We start from the raw sequence: 16,935 nt of genomic DNA on the forward strand, positions 1-16,935 counted from the left end.
ATGTAATATAAATTACAGTAAAGATTCAATGATGGAGAACATAATTGGAAAAATCTGTGATTATATTTCGACATGTGATTTAAAATCACATAATTAAATTTAAAATTAATTTATGTAAAATCAAATTTTTTCTCTGATATAATAATAATAATATTGAATTCTTTTTTGATTTTATGACATTTTCCTAGGCGTGTATTTCTGTATTTCTTTTTAAATTTATTTAAAAAAATTTTTTTTAATCGATAAAAATTTATAAATATAAATCTGCCTTGCAATGAACATTGCATAGTCTATAAATTATTATAACAAATTTTTCATTTCACACTTAACTTTAACAGACTATGATAAAATTCATTGCATAGTCTGTAAATTATTATTGTATAACGAATTCTTCATTTCACACTTAACTTTAATATATTATGATCAAATAAACATTATTAAAGATGCACGTATTAAAAGGATTTAATTAACATATTACTCGACACTTTATATTCTTGGATTTATCAGTAACTTCCACGAAAAATTTCATTGATATCAATTGAACAACCTTGAAATCACGGACCGACACGGAAAGATGAATACACAATCATCCTTTCTCGGCAGGACTGACGGTTCGGCCCACTGCAGGACGATGCGAAGCGTCGCGTCAACCAACGTGCGCACGCGCACGTGTATTAGAAGAATCTACACAACTCTCTTATTGTTAGTTTATCATTACTAAATTACTATTACATATTTTTGTAATTATTTTTCATATATATATATATATATATATATATATTCCTTCTTTCTTTAATGCGTTAGTGTTTAGAAATATAATACTCGGATATAATATCCGGACATGTAACCGTTCACCTGACAGTTATCGTCCACTGCATTAAATAAAATTAAAACTCATTGTATGTTTTTTAATGTGTTACAATTAATTATATATATATATATATATATATATATATATATATATATATATATAATGAATTAATTATCTGTCTCCAGTTTGCAGGCGCCGACAGAGAGATTCAGTTTTGCACCCGGTCTTTAAATGCAGATCATTTCCATCAGTGACATCGTGAAAAAAACTACACAGCAAATTGTTTGTGATTAATTATGCAATAGAGGCTTTAAGAGAAACAACATTATTTTATAATTGATTATGCAAATTTATAAACTCGAAAATTATTTATTATTTATCTTTCCCTTTCTCTCTCTTTCTATATATATTTCATATATATATATATATATATATATATATATATATATATATGTGTATATGTACATATGTATGCGTGTGTGTGTACATACACGTTGAATCAAATGAGACACGACAATGGAGAAGAGAGAAGAGTAGCGATTATTTCATTCGCAGTACGTCGCTATCGGCCGTAAATTTTGCGAGCAGTTATACGCGTGATACGCGTCGCGGCTCGCGGCGCCGGCGCCGCGCTGGCTGCTTCGAGGCATGAGAGCTTTTTGCAAACCTGGTTGTAAAATTGGATTACCGTCGTTAATTGCTGGATACTAATGGAAATTGAGCGTATTTGGATTATGACGAGTGGCATTCGAGGAGAAGAGAAATTTGAGAAAAGAACGTGACGATGAACAATTTAAAGGGATTCTGCACACAATGTAGACACTTCTCAAGTAAATATTATTATTATTTATTTTGTATGAAAAATATCTTGTAATAAATTAAAATTTGATTTCCATTTGAAAGTAACTCTTGAAAGAGAAATCACAATATAATTAGATCGAATAATTTGCAATTTACTTTATTCTATGCCTCTCTCTTACTTCATACTTTCTTCTTAATCAAGAAAATCAGACTAAATTAAGGTTAAAATAATAAAAATTAATAAAAGATATAATTCTTTCTAGTATTCCAGTAACTCAGTAAACACTGTATATTTATTTGTGAGCATGATACGCCTCAATGCCGTTTTATAGAATGTATCATTAAATACTAATGAGATAAAATGGCAAATATCTTTTCAAAACATTATTATAATTTTTATCACAGTTTCATTATAGTGGCCCTCCTCTTTTTTGAAAAATTTGATAGTCCAAAGTAATCTTTTAAGAAATAAAAAATTAAGTTTAATTTTTTTCCTATTTAAAGTTATCATTAAAATATTATATATTTTAATGATAACTTTAATAATAACTTTATAAAATATATAATATTTTAATGATAACTTATGATAATGTAACAAACATGTACCGATATTATAATACAGATTGAAGCATTATTCCTCAGAAAACAAACACATTTCTTTTCTAACGATTCTTCTATTGCAATTGCTTTAAAAAAATATCGACAATTGAAAAATTATCGATAAAATCTGTTTCAGCGATATTTCATTTTGTAGAGATCTTCGAAAGATTATCAAGAATCGAACGCGATATATCAAAAGATGATATATCCTCAAGATAACAAGACGAAAGACCCGGTCTTTCTTACAATATTCGATATCTCGATCGTTGCCAAGGTATTTTCCGACATTGGCATAGGAAATGACGGAGGTGACGCGGAGACGAAAATCATCATCCCGACGTGTGTACACGTAGGGTGAATATTATAAAAGCGCCATCGTGATGAAGGAAAAGGTACACCACCGTGCCATTCCACCCTTCGAAAAAGCAGTCCTCTCTTGGCTACACCGTATGACGAGTGCCGGTACAATATCACCCCTCTTACTCCTCGCAGCCTTCCGCAATCCCTCAAGGACGAATTTACATATTTATGGTGAGTGTTTGACGCACCAGAAAATTTCGAATGCATGTTAACTAATAAAGTCGCTCTGCTTGTTGCCCGGATGACAGTAAAAGCCCGGTTGGTTTGAGAGTGATGTTAATTAATGTAATCCTGATGCTGAGATAGTAGAATAAGGGTAGAGAAATGGGATGGGAAATTTCCGGAAAAACAAACAATATCAAATCTCTTGCATAATAATCCTAGTATGGACCAATAGACATAGTAATAGGATATGGTATAATATTTTTAAAGTTTTGACTTTTAAACTGTATAAGTAATATCTAATTGTATGTAATATTAATTCTTACACATTTAAAATTGTGCTATTTCGGAAAGTAAACAATTTAAAAATTTTAAACATTCATTTATAATGCATTAAATATTAAGAGATTTCAGTTTTTTAATCCTGAATTTCAAGAATGTCTGAATGTTTAAAAATTTATTACAAAGTAGAGACATGATAAAATATTTAATTCTCAAACTTATTTTTATTTTCTCTTGCCTTTTGTTTTAATTACGGATAATGTTTTAATTGCGAATTAATCTTACAATTAATTATACACAACTTTTTCTCAATTTTTTCTCTTCCTTATCTTAATTTTTACTTTATTTGACATATGTCACATATATTACGTGTGTGTGCAATATGTATATACTATATGTATATTATATATATATTATCTAAAGCTATTATATATATCTTTTCACAAATCTGTAAGAAAATTATTGAGATAGAAATCCTTTTGGTGCTCTCTCATAGTCATCTGTATAAGTTTTCTACTACTCATTTCTGAATAAGCTCTGAATAAGTTAACTCTCGTTTCAATATTAATCTCTAGAATAAAGATCAATTCTGATAATTTATGACTTAAATAATTTCAAGTTAATTTCGCCTTTTAAAATGTGACATTTACTTTAAATATGATTTTAATCACCCTAAACAACAACCCTCCGGGCAATACGAAAGGGGTTTGCATGCCAACAAGAGAGAAAAAGAAGGAATTCGTCATAACACGCACGAGTCACTCAATACTAGGGGGATTTCCATGAGTTTTTAATTTGATTCTACTCGACTGATAACTTAATATTTTCAAGTGCCTTCCTTGAAAAAGATTTTCCGTGTGTTAAGGTGTATGATTGGATATTTTTTAAGAGTTAATAATTTACGCACATGGGCCATTCTAAATGCATCTCGCAATTTCTTATTTTTTATACGATTTATATGAAATTCTATTTAATCAAAACTACTAAATATAATAGAATTTACAACTATATACCTCTCATAAAAAATTTTTGCAAAAAGTTATTAAATATTATGAAGAAGATAATAAAATGTAAAAATTTTTTCCTTTATAAAATAAAGATTATATCTTTATTTATAAAGATAAGTTTTGTGTACAAATAATAAATAAAAATTACAATATAAATAGGTAACTTATGTAGAAAAAAATATATATAAAATTAAATTGCATTATATGAATTTTTTGCGATGTACAAATATATAAATGTAAAGTATAAATTGTGATATATATGTACATACAAGATTTCACTTTTTTCATTAACAGGAATAAAAAGTGAGATAAGTGCAATATATATTATATATATATGTGTGTGTGTGTGTGTGTGTGTATATCTAATATATATAATATATTTTAATTTTGATCGATCAAAAAGTATTACATGTATGTACATTTATTTTGCTATAATTATGAATAATTGCATTATGGACGAAATGGAATGCATCAAAACAGTAGAGCTCCTATTTTAATTACGATTTATTTTAATCAAAACTATCTTTAAAAAAATTAGATTAAATTTGCAAACATTTGTTTATCAAGGCTTGAAAAAATTGCGAGCGCTCTTAATATCGCGTAAGCACGAGTGAATAATATCTCTTTATTAGCAAAACCAGTCTAATCGATATGCAATTCCATTCGCAAACAAACACAAATGGAAAAGGAGTAGAGGTGACGGATGATGGAGGCTAAAGGGTCGTCGCAATAATTAATAAACCATTGGGCTTAACGCTGTAGCAACTCCTCGCTTTCCATTCGCTTTCCGGTCTTCCTGTCAACTTACATTTCTGTTTCCACAAATTCAATATAATAATGCACTCACGTTCTCGGGTTATGCCCTGCAGCTTAGCATTTTAGACCAGAGGTTCTCAGCCAACGATTCAAAAGTCTTATAAAAATTATAAGAATGAGTCAAATATTATCATAAAGATAGAAAAAAATATATCTCATTGCATCGCACCTTTATCATAAAACAATTTTCATACATGCAATTTACATTTCTTTAACTATCTTTTTTTTAACTTTTAAGATATATTTTTATTAAGGGCTATATATATTATAAATATAAAATACAATATTATATATTGGTTTATATATAAAATACCTAGTAGATTCGATGAATAAAGTTCTTCTTCCGCGAGTCCTATTTTAAGATGTTAAACATCTAAACATTTTTTAAATTTACACAGTTTTGTTGCGAGACAAGCAGTTTCACATACGTATGTACATATAAAAAGTTATTTCGAATAATTTAATCTCAAATATTATTACACGAAAAATGCATATGCTATTTCGCATGCTTCATTGAGAGTACTAAAGCTATGTCAGTTAAAACACTTTCGTACGTTTCATAAACATTTATTTCTATATCACGATCACGATTCTGTTACATCGGACAGGCAATCAAATAAGACCACATTTGATAAGGCATTGATTATACATATAATCGTACCAATACAAACCGTCCATTCGTGATCAGTTCGATATAGTATAAAACAAACTTTCATAACAAGGGAATTTTTTTTTAATAAAATATTAATACTTTTGCTCCGTATTGTAAAAAAGAAGTATGTATACTTGTAAGCATCTGTAATACATATTTCGTTTCAATTCGATACTATACAAGACTATATACTTTTATTATAATCAAACAGTAGGGTTTGAAAGAAACTGAGTTTACCTATTTATAAAGGGGGAGAAAGATATAAGAGAGAAAATGTAGAGAAAAAATATCGCATATAGAGGGGTGACAATTCACGTGGAATAAGCGGTCAAATTCCACGTGCTCGAAAAAATTGATACAAAAACGATTTTCTATTTTCATTATATTCAAGTTGATCCGCCTACTATTTTGGTCTGTTTGATGTCTCGTAAACATCATTAATTTCAAGAAAAAGCGATCTGATCAGCGAATTCTTTTCAAAATCATATATGCTGCAAAACGTTTTTAGAAGGCTATAAATCTTGATAACGTTTCGCTAATGATGTCAAATATTTATATATTAAGTATTAATATTATATTAATACTTTTCCATTATCTCTATAATGGAAAAGTATTAATATTTGCTTAATTAAAATAACATTAATAAAATATTAAATAAAAAGATTACATTGTTAAGGATAAAACTAAATATATAAAAATGATTATAAAGAAGGGATTATATTTAGTGGAGAAAATATTATAATAATAGAGAGGCAGAGAGAGAGGAGCGAAATTTGTTCTTTCTTTTTAACAGATTATAACAGCCTGAATTAATTATAAAATTCGACTAGGAGTCATCAATTTAAACCAAACTTGTTTAATCTCGATTGTTATGTATTTATTAATTTATTGATATTTTTGTGAAATATAATATTTGAATCACATCTTTGGCATACATGTCGCCATCAGACGGAATGAAAGGAAACTTGATAGATATAATTTTATACGGATAAGAAGTCTCGAATCCTTATTATTTTCAACTTTATATGAAAAAACATTCTAGCTTCTCTTTATGTATATACATAAAGAGAAGCTAGAATATATATATGTTGCAAGTTTTTTGTAAAATCAGTCCTTTAAAAAAACTTTAGTTTTTATAAAGTACTAATTTTTGGCAGATTGACATTTTACAAAACACCAATAAAGCTTAAGCATTATGTTAAAAAACTGATTAAAAAGCTTGTAATTGTTGATGTACATATTTATATTAATGCTCATTCAATTATGTGTATAATTAATTAAAAGTTATAAAAAATTATAGTAATAAGAATTATAGTAATAAAAAAGTTATAAGAAACTTTTCTTGTATGCTTTGCCATAATCTTAAATTAATAAAAATTGTTTATGTATTAATTATCTTTAATACATTTAAATTAATTTTTAAATTATTGTGTAAATATAATTGAAAATATTTCTTTAGTATATTTTAGCATATTTTAATTTTTTCACGATTTATATAACCTATATGGAATTCTAAATAAATAATAAAATAATAAAATATTATTTTTTTTAAACCAGTATTTTAATTATAGTCACTTGCGCTCTTATGAAAAGAAAAATCAACAATCACAGTCTGTGTGTATGTGTGTGTGCTCGTATGGAGAAATGAACGAGATGAAATTTTGTTGTATAAGCATCTCCATGAATGAGTGGCACGCAGTATGTAGTACATAGGGTGCTACGAGCGCATGCCTACATACAAAGTGAGGGTGAACGTAATTCCTTCGCACCACGTGCTCGCGCACCCATGGGATTTGCCTTGCTCGCCCCACGCAACTCATGACTCACAAGATTTATAGCTCTTTCATCGCGGACTCCATTTCTTCCGAGAACACATGGATTGTTTCAAATACAATCGCAAAACAAGTGACAAAATTTTAAAATTCAAGAAAAAGAACCGCAGGTAAAAAATTTTAAAACAATATAAGTTTTGAAAAATTACAATTAAAAATTAATATCAATAACTATTACCAAAATTAAGGCAAAAAATAATGACTATTACTTTTATCATATTGTCAAATTACTTTTTATATTTTATTTTTTTCTCTTAAGATTGTATGATATTTTTATGAATTATAATATTATATTCATTCAATTTTAATTTTTTAATTCAATATTTATCCTAAGATAATAAAAACTAATAATATCCTAAGATAATCTCATTAATTTAATTAAATATTTTAATTATTTCCATTTACATTGACATCTCAACAATTGTCTTGCAATGTTTGTCAAAATTGGAGGACTACGCTTAAAACTAAATAAAATTAATAAGACAATTCTATTTCTTGTGAACAAATTTCAAACTGTAAATTACCTCGGCTTGACGCTTCTCGCAAGAACAGTTTCGCAATTTTTCCAGCTGCAGTTGAATAAGACAAAAAGCCGAATATTTTTGACTTTCCGGCGATAAAGGTGAGTTCGGTGATTCTGGCGATCCTAAACCGGAACTTTTACTGTCGCTGCTCTTGATAATGTCTTTCGAGGTGCCTGTACTGATCGATGGATCCTGATGCGGTGATAATGGCGATAACGGTGAACTAAATCCTGAGCTTTCCGAACTCGAACTCACTAGGCTACGAGTCGTGCAAGATCTCATCACAGTTGGTCTTGGTATCAAACTTTTGAACTTCAAAGATTTGGATCGGCGGATTTTAGTCATTCGGTTACCAGTGGACTTCCATTCGAACGACTCGCAATGCAACTTTAAGCCAAAGTTTTTTTTTACCTTTACTTCTCTGTTAAATAAATCGTGCAAGCAAATCCCTTCGACAGTTTCAAATCTTGTATCAGTTTTATCTTTCATCTCTTTCTCAATGTGAAAGTTACGATTTTTCTCAAAGTTATAGTTTACAAAGTCCTTCTTCCATTCTTCGACTCTAAAATTTCTTGAGTGTTCTTGAGGAAGTTCTTGTTCATCCGCGAACGTTTTCACTCGCGCTGACGCTTTGAATTTTTCAAGCTCGTTGTCTCGACCATGCGGCGTGTTCTTCTTACGAAGGTAGTTCGATTGGGGATATTTCGAACAGTTTCCATTATTCGCGCTCGAATTCTCGAATTTTGATTGTCTCGATTCCAAATGCTTAAGATTATAACCACCGATGTAATTACGAAGCTCGTAATACTCAACATTCTCAAAATGATTGTTCGATGATGTCAAGAAGAAGGCACTCAGTGATGCCGGGCGTCGTTTTACCGTTCCGGTTTCGTGGCTGGGAGAATCCCAATCCACGTGGAAAGTCCTTCGCTTTGAGGCCATTATCTAATTTTCTTCTCAACCACGACATCGATCAATATGTCCAATTGCGCGCAATTGCAATATCGATTATACGTATTCTTATAAAACTGTAATATATTCATAAAAAAATAATTGTTTTTTGTAAAATTTATAAGTTAAGGCGTACAAGCAACTTATTGATTTATTTTTAATATAAATTTTCTTTGAAATATTATTTCAAAGTACTATTACAGATTTTTTTCTTATTGAGAAAAATTCCTTGTATTATTTTCTTCCATTAGTTTTTAACACTATTTTTTTCTTTTATTATAGTATTTTACACTCACATTCTCAAGAATTATGTTTAATCATACATTTAATTATTTAATTTCATTACATATGTATATTCTTAATATTCTTAAGAAACTTGTATAAAATTCGCGAAAGGAAATTACATCGCAGACGATAAACGTATTTTCGGGTTTTTGCACTCGAACAATAGATGCACTTGCCAAGGGTGCTTGAGACAAACTGAACTCACCCCGACTAGGCACGAAAAGCACGTGTATGTGTATGTGTACTATTCTATGTAGGATGGCCCCCAGCGCCTACAACAACCCCAAATGCATATCATAGCTGTGGAGCCGAAAACCAATTACATTCGGCTACGCGGTTATATGATCGCACCATATTGCAAATGTGTCCTGCCAATGCGATTGCATGAATTCGTAAGATAAGCTCTTAAGATATTTATAGTTGCAAAATATCTCTTATCTGACAACATTCGCAAGCAATAATGTAGAGCAGCCATAATTTTAAATATAACTTTTTATTTAAAACGTTTTTCATAAAAATTATTTAGAATTAAAGATCACAAAAAATACGTCTAAAGATTAAATATTGCAAACATGTAATTATGTGTTATTAATTAATTTTTAAATTAAAAATTGGTTTTGGTTTTGGTAGAACTTTTCAATAAAATAAATTAATATTATCATTAAAATAATCTCATTATTAAATCATTAAAAGATTATAAAAATTGTTTTCTTTTTTTATTATTACTTTTTATAATATTATTATTTTATAATTTAATAATAATATTTTTTTCATTAATTGATCCAATCCATTGTTGCACTTTTTATATGTCATAATTAAAAAAACTCATATTATATTTGTAATTTCAGCAACTCTCCAAAAAATTACTTCTCATTAGAGCGTATGTGTGTGTGTGTGTGTGTGTGTGTATTGAATGATATCTGAATGACATCTTTAAAAAAAAAGGAAATCATAAGCTAAAAAGGGCAAATAAGAAAAGTGGGGGGGATGCATTATCAGTAATTTCTGGTGATAATAGAAACGTCTATCCCTTTATCCGACTATCGATTCATGAATAGCATTTGGATAAAATCTCATCGCTTTAGCCGACGGCAAGGGTAGGATAAAAATTCCTCCCTCATGCGGATTAATCGTCACGAAATTGCGACGGTTTCAGGGATAACAACTGGTTCGCAATTTTAAATAAATAGTAGAAATTCAGAAGGCAGCACTAGATAAAAAAAATAATTTGATATAATTATTTAATAAATTCCTAGTTAAAATACTTTTTGCAAAAGAGCAAGTAATCTTTTTTTCTAAAAAAATTATATAAATAATATTTTAATTAAGAAAATTATTAAACACAATTTAATAAGAAATATTAATTTTTTATAATAATTATAAAAGTAATTAAAAAAATAATTTTTCTACGCCAGAGGAAAAAATTACAGTTTTGTGATTATTAAAAATTTATTAAATAATGTAAATAGAGTTTTATATTATAATAATAAAAATTAATTAACGCTCGAACTAATCGTATGTATAGCAATACCCAACTATCACTCAGGTTAGTTATCATCAGGTGAAGAAAATAATCTTTATAAAGAAGAAAAAAATATAATTTCTTTCTTTTTTGGATAAGAAATAAGTTTTTTAATAATAAAGTAACTAAGTTTTTCATTTTGACATATTGTATTAAATTTAATCTGACGTATTCTTTCAAAAGTATTATAATAAAGCATATTACAATGTTACAGAAAATAAACAACGTAAAATTGATTATAAAAAGCTTTTGTCTAACAAACAAAATTTCAAATCCACTTCACACCGGCCGCAAGTTTCCTCATCACTAACGAATGGGATTTTACGATTCAGGAAGGCTTACAACTTATAATCCTAATATATCTCGTTATAGGTTTAACTCTCGTTCCTTTTACCCCTCTAGTGGCGTATCTGAAGATTAAACCTGCACACTACCGCATTGCGCTTCGAATCCTGCATGTGTATCGGATTAAGCTTCCTGCAGATTGCACGCATAATTTAGCCGATTTGCACAAAAACTATTGACATATTCCATGTTCAAGACTGATCAGATTGGACGAATTTCGATTTAATAAAAAAAAATTGCGTGAAAAATTTATAAGCTTTTGAGGAATGTAAAATATAATAATATTAATAAACAGATGTTTAATATTTGGCAAATAAGGCTTGTTTGCATTTATTAAAAATAGCAATAATTTATTTTAATAAAAATTTCAAATCATAAATAATTTTAAGTCAAATGCGCTTATTTTATTAAATACTGCATAATTATACACACACACCCACACCCACACAAAAAAAATACACATACACGCACACACACACAAACACACACACACACACACACACACACACACACACATATATATATATATATATGTATATATGTATGTATGTATGTATAATAAATAAATGTAAAATCATCCGTAGATTTAGTGTTAATACAATATCACATCAGCATTCACACAAACTTGAATAAACTTAATCCTCTCGAAATATTGAGCGCAATTAATACCTTAAATTATAATTATAAACATTCATTTTTATCAAAAACAATGTTTTCTCTTACATATATATATATAACATATGTATCTCTTTTATAATTATATAATTAACTTTATATAAGTTATTTATACAAAGAATCTTACATATGTATATATATATATATATAAGATTATTCCACGGATTTGAAGTCCGTAATTATTCATATAAAAGTAATTATGTAATTATAAAAGATTATGCGTAATAAATAGATATATATAAATTATTATAATTATAATTTTAAATATTAATTACTCAACATTTCAAAAGCATTATTTTTTGACATGTAATTGTATCAAGCAAATTTCGACAGGCATCTCTATAATTATCTGTAGGTTGGATAAAACACTTACCGACTGTAGCGCGCTCCTCAGTAGAAACTCTGAAGGGCTCGGTATGATATATGTATATCTCTCAATATTATACGATATAGGTATAATGTATCGCAATTTCGTGTTTCCAAAAAAAGAACTTATTTTTGTCTTTTTCACATTTTCATATAAATACAATTATATATTTTAGATTCCTCTACTTTTCTCTCTTTTTATTTTTAAAAAATTATAAAAATTAATCTTTTAAATGTAATTTTTCTTTTTGTAAAATACAAAATAATTATGATAAAGAATTGAAAGAAATATAAATATGTAATTTATAAAAGACTTTGCAATCTTTCTATTTTCTAGAAAGTTTCAAATTTCTAAAATATAAAATAAAAATATGTCTTGTAAGATACATAGTGTTCTCTATTTACAGTTATCTTAAATATTTACATTTAAAGTTTTTAAAAGTGAGTTAAAGTATCTTTTAAAGGAAACACACCCTTTTGTCAGAAATCAATGTAACAACCGTAGGTCAAAGTAGTCAGGGTTGTAACCCCGAGAGATGGAGCCTCGGAGGCACATTGCGAAAACTGGCAGTGAGGGTGGAAACCAAGCTAGTACTCCACTATGGATTTGCCATTAATTTTAGCCGTCGAGAAACTTTTGTCCTGCACCCTTCTAGTGAGCTACCTGCGGCTTTCCAAAAAAAAAAGGAAAAAAAAAGGAAAAAGAATATTGTCGTCCTTTCTGGCACTGCCATCTCATAATATCGTAGCGACATAGATAGTATTAATAAACACGGCAACGACGCGATTTGTATCAGTGCGATTTCTAAATAATTTATAGATTTTTATATTTAAACAAATTTGTTTTTTCATGGAAAACTATACACAATATATATATTAAAAAGTTGTACTCGTGTAATTTTAAATCTAAAAAGATTTAAATTTTATTTTACAACGATATTTTTTATAGACATTTTATATATTATACTTTGTTATATTATAGATTATATTATGTTATTAATCTATCTATTTTATTAAATTGATTAATCCTTTTAGTTCTCTTTTATTATTAAAATTATAACAATAATATAATATAATAAGCCACATTTTTTCTTATATTTTTAATATGGACAATCAAAATCACATCATATCATTAAAAAAACATCTGACCTCTATGTAAGTATATCGTATATATATCTACAAAATTTGAATAATTTTCTAAATTTTTAAGTTATTATATTATTGTTATTTGCGCTGCATTTTTTTTATATAGATTATCTTTGATTCCTAAAAAAATTATGAATTATATATTTCATATATTTTTCCATTATTTAAAATCTTGCGTGCATTGTCATTCAGCATGGGAACTATGTATAATTCTGGCTCGAGACATAAAAATTATATGTGTATATGTGTATATGTGTGTGTGAGCGCACGCAAATATCCAAATACTTCTAAATATAACTTGCAAAAATTGTGAATAAATTTGAAATTTCTCAAGAATATATCTTTCTTTAAGCATATATATATATATATATATATATATATATATATATATATATATATATACACACAAAAATATCTTTGCTGCAAGAAGTTTAAATGAAGAGAAAAAGAACGGAAACGGCGATTTGCGACGCAACAATGTTTGCTGTCAAAAAGCGGAAACAGACCTTTTTGGCACAGTGACGGCGGGAAACGGCCGCAACCCCCGTCCACGTTCTCACGTTTGCGGGGGTGAATTTTCCCACGTGGCCGTTAGATCATGCGCATCTCGCACCGGCGAAACTTTTGTCCACGAGCCGCGTTTATTGCCATCGAGCATTACCTTGACTCCTAGAGAGTGAGCATAGTGAGGAAAACTAGAAACAAGGCGGGAGGGCTGTGAGAGTGAATCAACGATGGAAAAGCGAAAGTTGACTTTAAAGTTTCAAGGGGATGCTTTCCTAGTTGCTTTCTCTGTCGATTTCATTTTTCATCATTAACAGAAAAAATCTATTTTTTCTTTTATTTTTTTCAATATTTAAATCTGGAAACTTTTTAGAATATTATATAAAGGATTAAAATTTGCTACGCTGTGAAGTTTATTTTTTTATTATGTAATAAATAACAAAAGTTTTTAATAATAGATTAAAAATTAATATTTTATATTAAAATATGAATTTTTTAATATTTTTTAACTGGAATTTAGTAGATACAATTTTCCTTTACTTGTACATAATTGTACACATTTTAATTTAAGTACATATACAATTAAGATAATTTCCGAAATATATTCAACAATAATTTCATTTTTTAAAATAACTAGTTTAAATCAATACATTATCAAATCAATATTTTATCAAAATAATATAACGATGAGAGATTTGTTCTTACATATTCTACAACAGAAACGATAGAAAAAAACATCATATTCAGGCAGAATTTTTCCGCGCGCGATTCTTTTATTGAGTTACATCTTCAATTTCGTTTTCATGCCCCATACTTTCGACCGATCAAATAAATAATGACGAAATTAAGATAAACTTGAGAATTTTATCTTATCAAAATCATAAAATGTCCTACGATTACACTTAAAGCAATTCCTAGGATTTTATTACGCTAAAAATTAATATTATAACCCAATGTGTTAATTTGTTTTGCGCTATTAATTTAATTGTGGACAATTTAAATCACTAATTACTAATCTAATTATGAATAAAATTTCTAGCCTCTAATATTAATTAATTAATTTAAATTTTTAAGTACACTTTAACTTTTAAAACACCAAGTAGTTTTTCGTAAAAAAGAGCACATTTTTGAGTAGACATGTTGACAGATAGAAACAAGCATATGTCAACGCTGCCACAAAATAAAAGAATCTCGATTAATCTTGATCGCGTGTTTATCTACTGACGGAATATTTAATTCCTCATTTCTTCACTTTTATGTCTTCAGGTCCTTCTTACGTCACATAGTATCAAGCATGTTTTCACGACTGCTTGCATGCAGACTGGTTTTTGCATGTCACCGGTTACGTATCGCACGCGCGAGCCAAGATTCGATAACGCATAACCGTGTATCCGCGATGGGCGATAATAACGTGAACCCTTCGTCCTTTCAAACACGCGAATCGCGTTTCAATCTTTTGATTGTGAAAATGAGTTAATCGATTATTAACCTTCTTCGCAAATAACTTCTTTAATCAGGTATATTATTTTACATAATCTTAATTACTATAGTGAGAAATATAAATTTTTAAATTAATATTATATTATAATTTTTTCTTTAAAATAATTGAGAAATATTATTTCATTTATAATTAAAATTTATTTCATTTATAAATTAATATCACATTATAAATATATCGGAATGACAAATTAAAGTAGACTATCAATATTACTCAAAATATGTATAATGCTAAACAACTATGTCAAAAGTCTTGCATCTCACACAAACAAGATTTATTGCTTGTTTAATGAATACGCATTCATATAAAGTATTCTAATAAAGATTTCCTGAGATTACTAAGCAAAAACGACGATGCGTTCGTGCGGAAAGCAATCGATCATTTTAAATGCGTCTCGAGTTGGTCACTTCGTAATGCCGTCATGTGCAATCATTAACGCAAGCACGAGTGTTGATCATAACAAGTATAGGAAATGGTTCGAACTGTTTTAATTTTAATGAAGTATCGTTAAAGACGAAGAGAATTTTATGAAGTACAACAGATATATGTTTATCTTATTTTCTATTGTAGAATTTAGCATAAACATTATGGGAAAGGTATTTTTAATTTTTTTAAACTTTTACAAGGATTACAAGTGTGTTCATAATATTTGAAAATCATTTCTTCAATCGTGGAAAAATGTAGGTAATGTTTTTAATCCACGACAAAGAATATAGAAAGAAAAATAATACTAATCTTAATGATTTTCTATTAAGTCTTCTAATTAAGTATTTATGACAAAGATAAATTTACATTACAACGTCCCGACGTATTATTAATTACTTTTTCTTAATCTGCTTCTTAATCTATTTAGTTAATTAAAATATATAAACATCGCGGAAATGCAAGTCATGCGGATATATTAATCGAAATTTTTATCTCGGTTTAACCGATAACAAGAAAATTTTCTAATTAAACACGCACGTTAACGATAATTTTGGATTTTATCAGCGCATCCACTGGATATCAAATTGTAAAATTATTATCATGACTCATAACATCGTATTATTATTAACTTGTGTCTACATTCTATATCTTTCGCATAATTTTCTACGCTGTTCCCTGTGAACCTTTCAAAATGATAATTCAACCCCCAAGTGAGCAGATCTGTGCTTGGATTATCGAGAAACGATTCGTTCTTTCTATCTTAAAACATACTCTGAATTATCGTACAAGTCGTGGTGCAAATAAGACAGAATTTAATCTCACTATAGCAATATGAAAAAAAAGAAAAAACAAAGCTAAAGAAAAATATAATTATATTGATAAAAATATTCTCTCCTTCTCTTTCTTGCTTTAGATAAATTTAAAAAAAATAAAAATAAAAACTACAAAAAAGCAATATATTTTTTTATATTTTGTGTAAGGTATATGAGTATATATTTTAAATCTCAAATTTTTTAATTAAAAAGAAATTAATTTATTAAGTTAATTTTATCTACACATATATACGTGCATGCGCCTGCATGTGTGTGTGTGTGTAATTATTAAAAAAAAGTATTTAATAATATCACATAATAAGAAAATTAAAGTTAATAAAAAAATATTTTTTAAATAAATAAATTTTTTCTTTTTTCTAGAACGGAAGATTAAAATTCAAGTTTGAATTAATTCTGACTTAAAAAGAACTAAAATTTTGTATTATTATATGAAAATAAAATACACCTCTCCCCCCTTATCATTATCTTCCTTTTCATTATTTTTACTAGAAATGTACGAATAACTTGTGCACACCATTCGATACTAAATAAAGTATT

The 16,935-nt window shown here is 28.0% G+C and overlaps 1 protein-coding gene across 4 annotated transcripts in view; it reads right to left on the reverse strand.

Annotated features, from left to right (window-relative positions):
- Positions 1 to 16,935, reverse strand: part of Sick (sickie) — a 183,905-nt gene that overhangs the window by 139,888 nt on the left and 27,082 nt on the right. For 2 of the 4 annotated variants that reach the window (XM_072891059.1, XM_072891058.1), the window contains exon 1: positions 7,848 to 8,852. The exons of 1 other annotated variant lie outside the window; for it this stretch is intronic. In XM_072891059.1, coding sequence (XP_072747160.1) covers positions 7,848 to 8,789 — 942 coding nt within the window. In that variant the 5' untranslated portion in view covers positions 8,790 to 8,852. Of the gene's footprint in view, positions 1 to 7,847; positions 8,853 to 11,998; positions 12,164 to 16,935 lie in introns of those variants that run through there. One more of the 4 variants, XM_072891063.1, reaches the window with a different exon arrangement.

The sequence above is a fragment of the Anoplolepis gracilipes genome, chromosome 4, assembly GCF_047496725.1.
Source record: "Anoplolepis gracilipes chromosome 4, ASM4749672v1, whole genome shotgun sequence".
Lineage (NCBI taxonomy): Eukaryota > Metazoa > Arthropoda > Insecta > Hymenoptera > Formicidae > Anoplolepis > Anoplolepis gracilipes.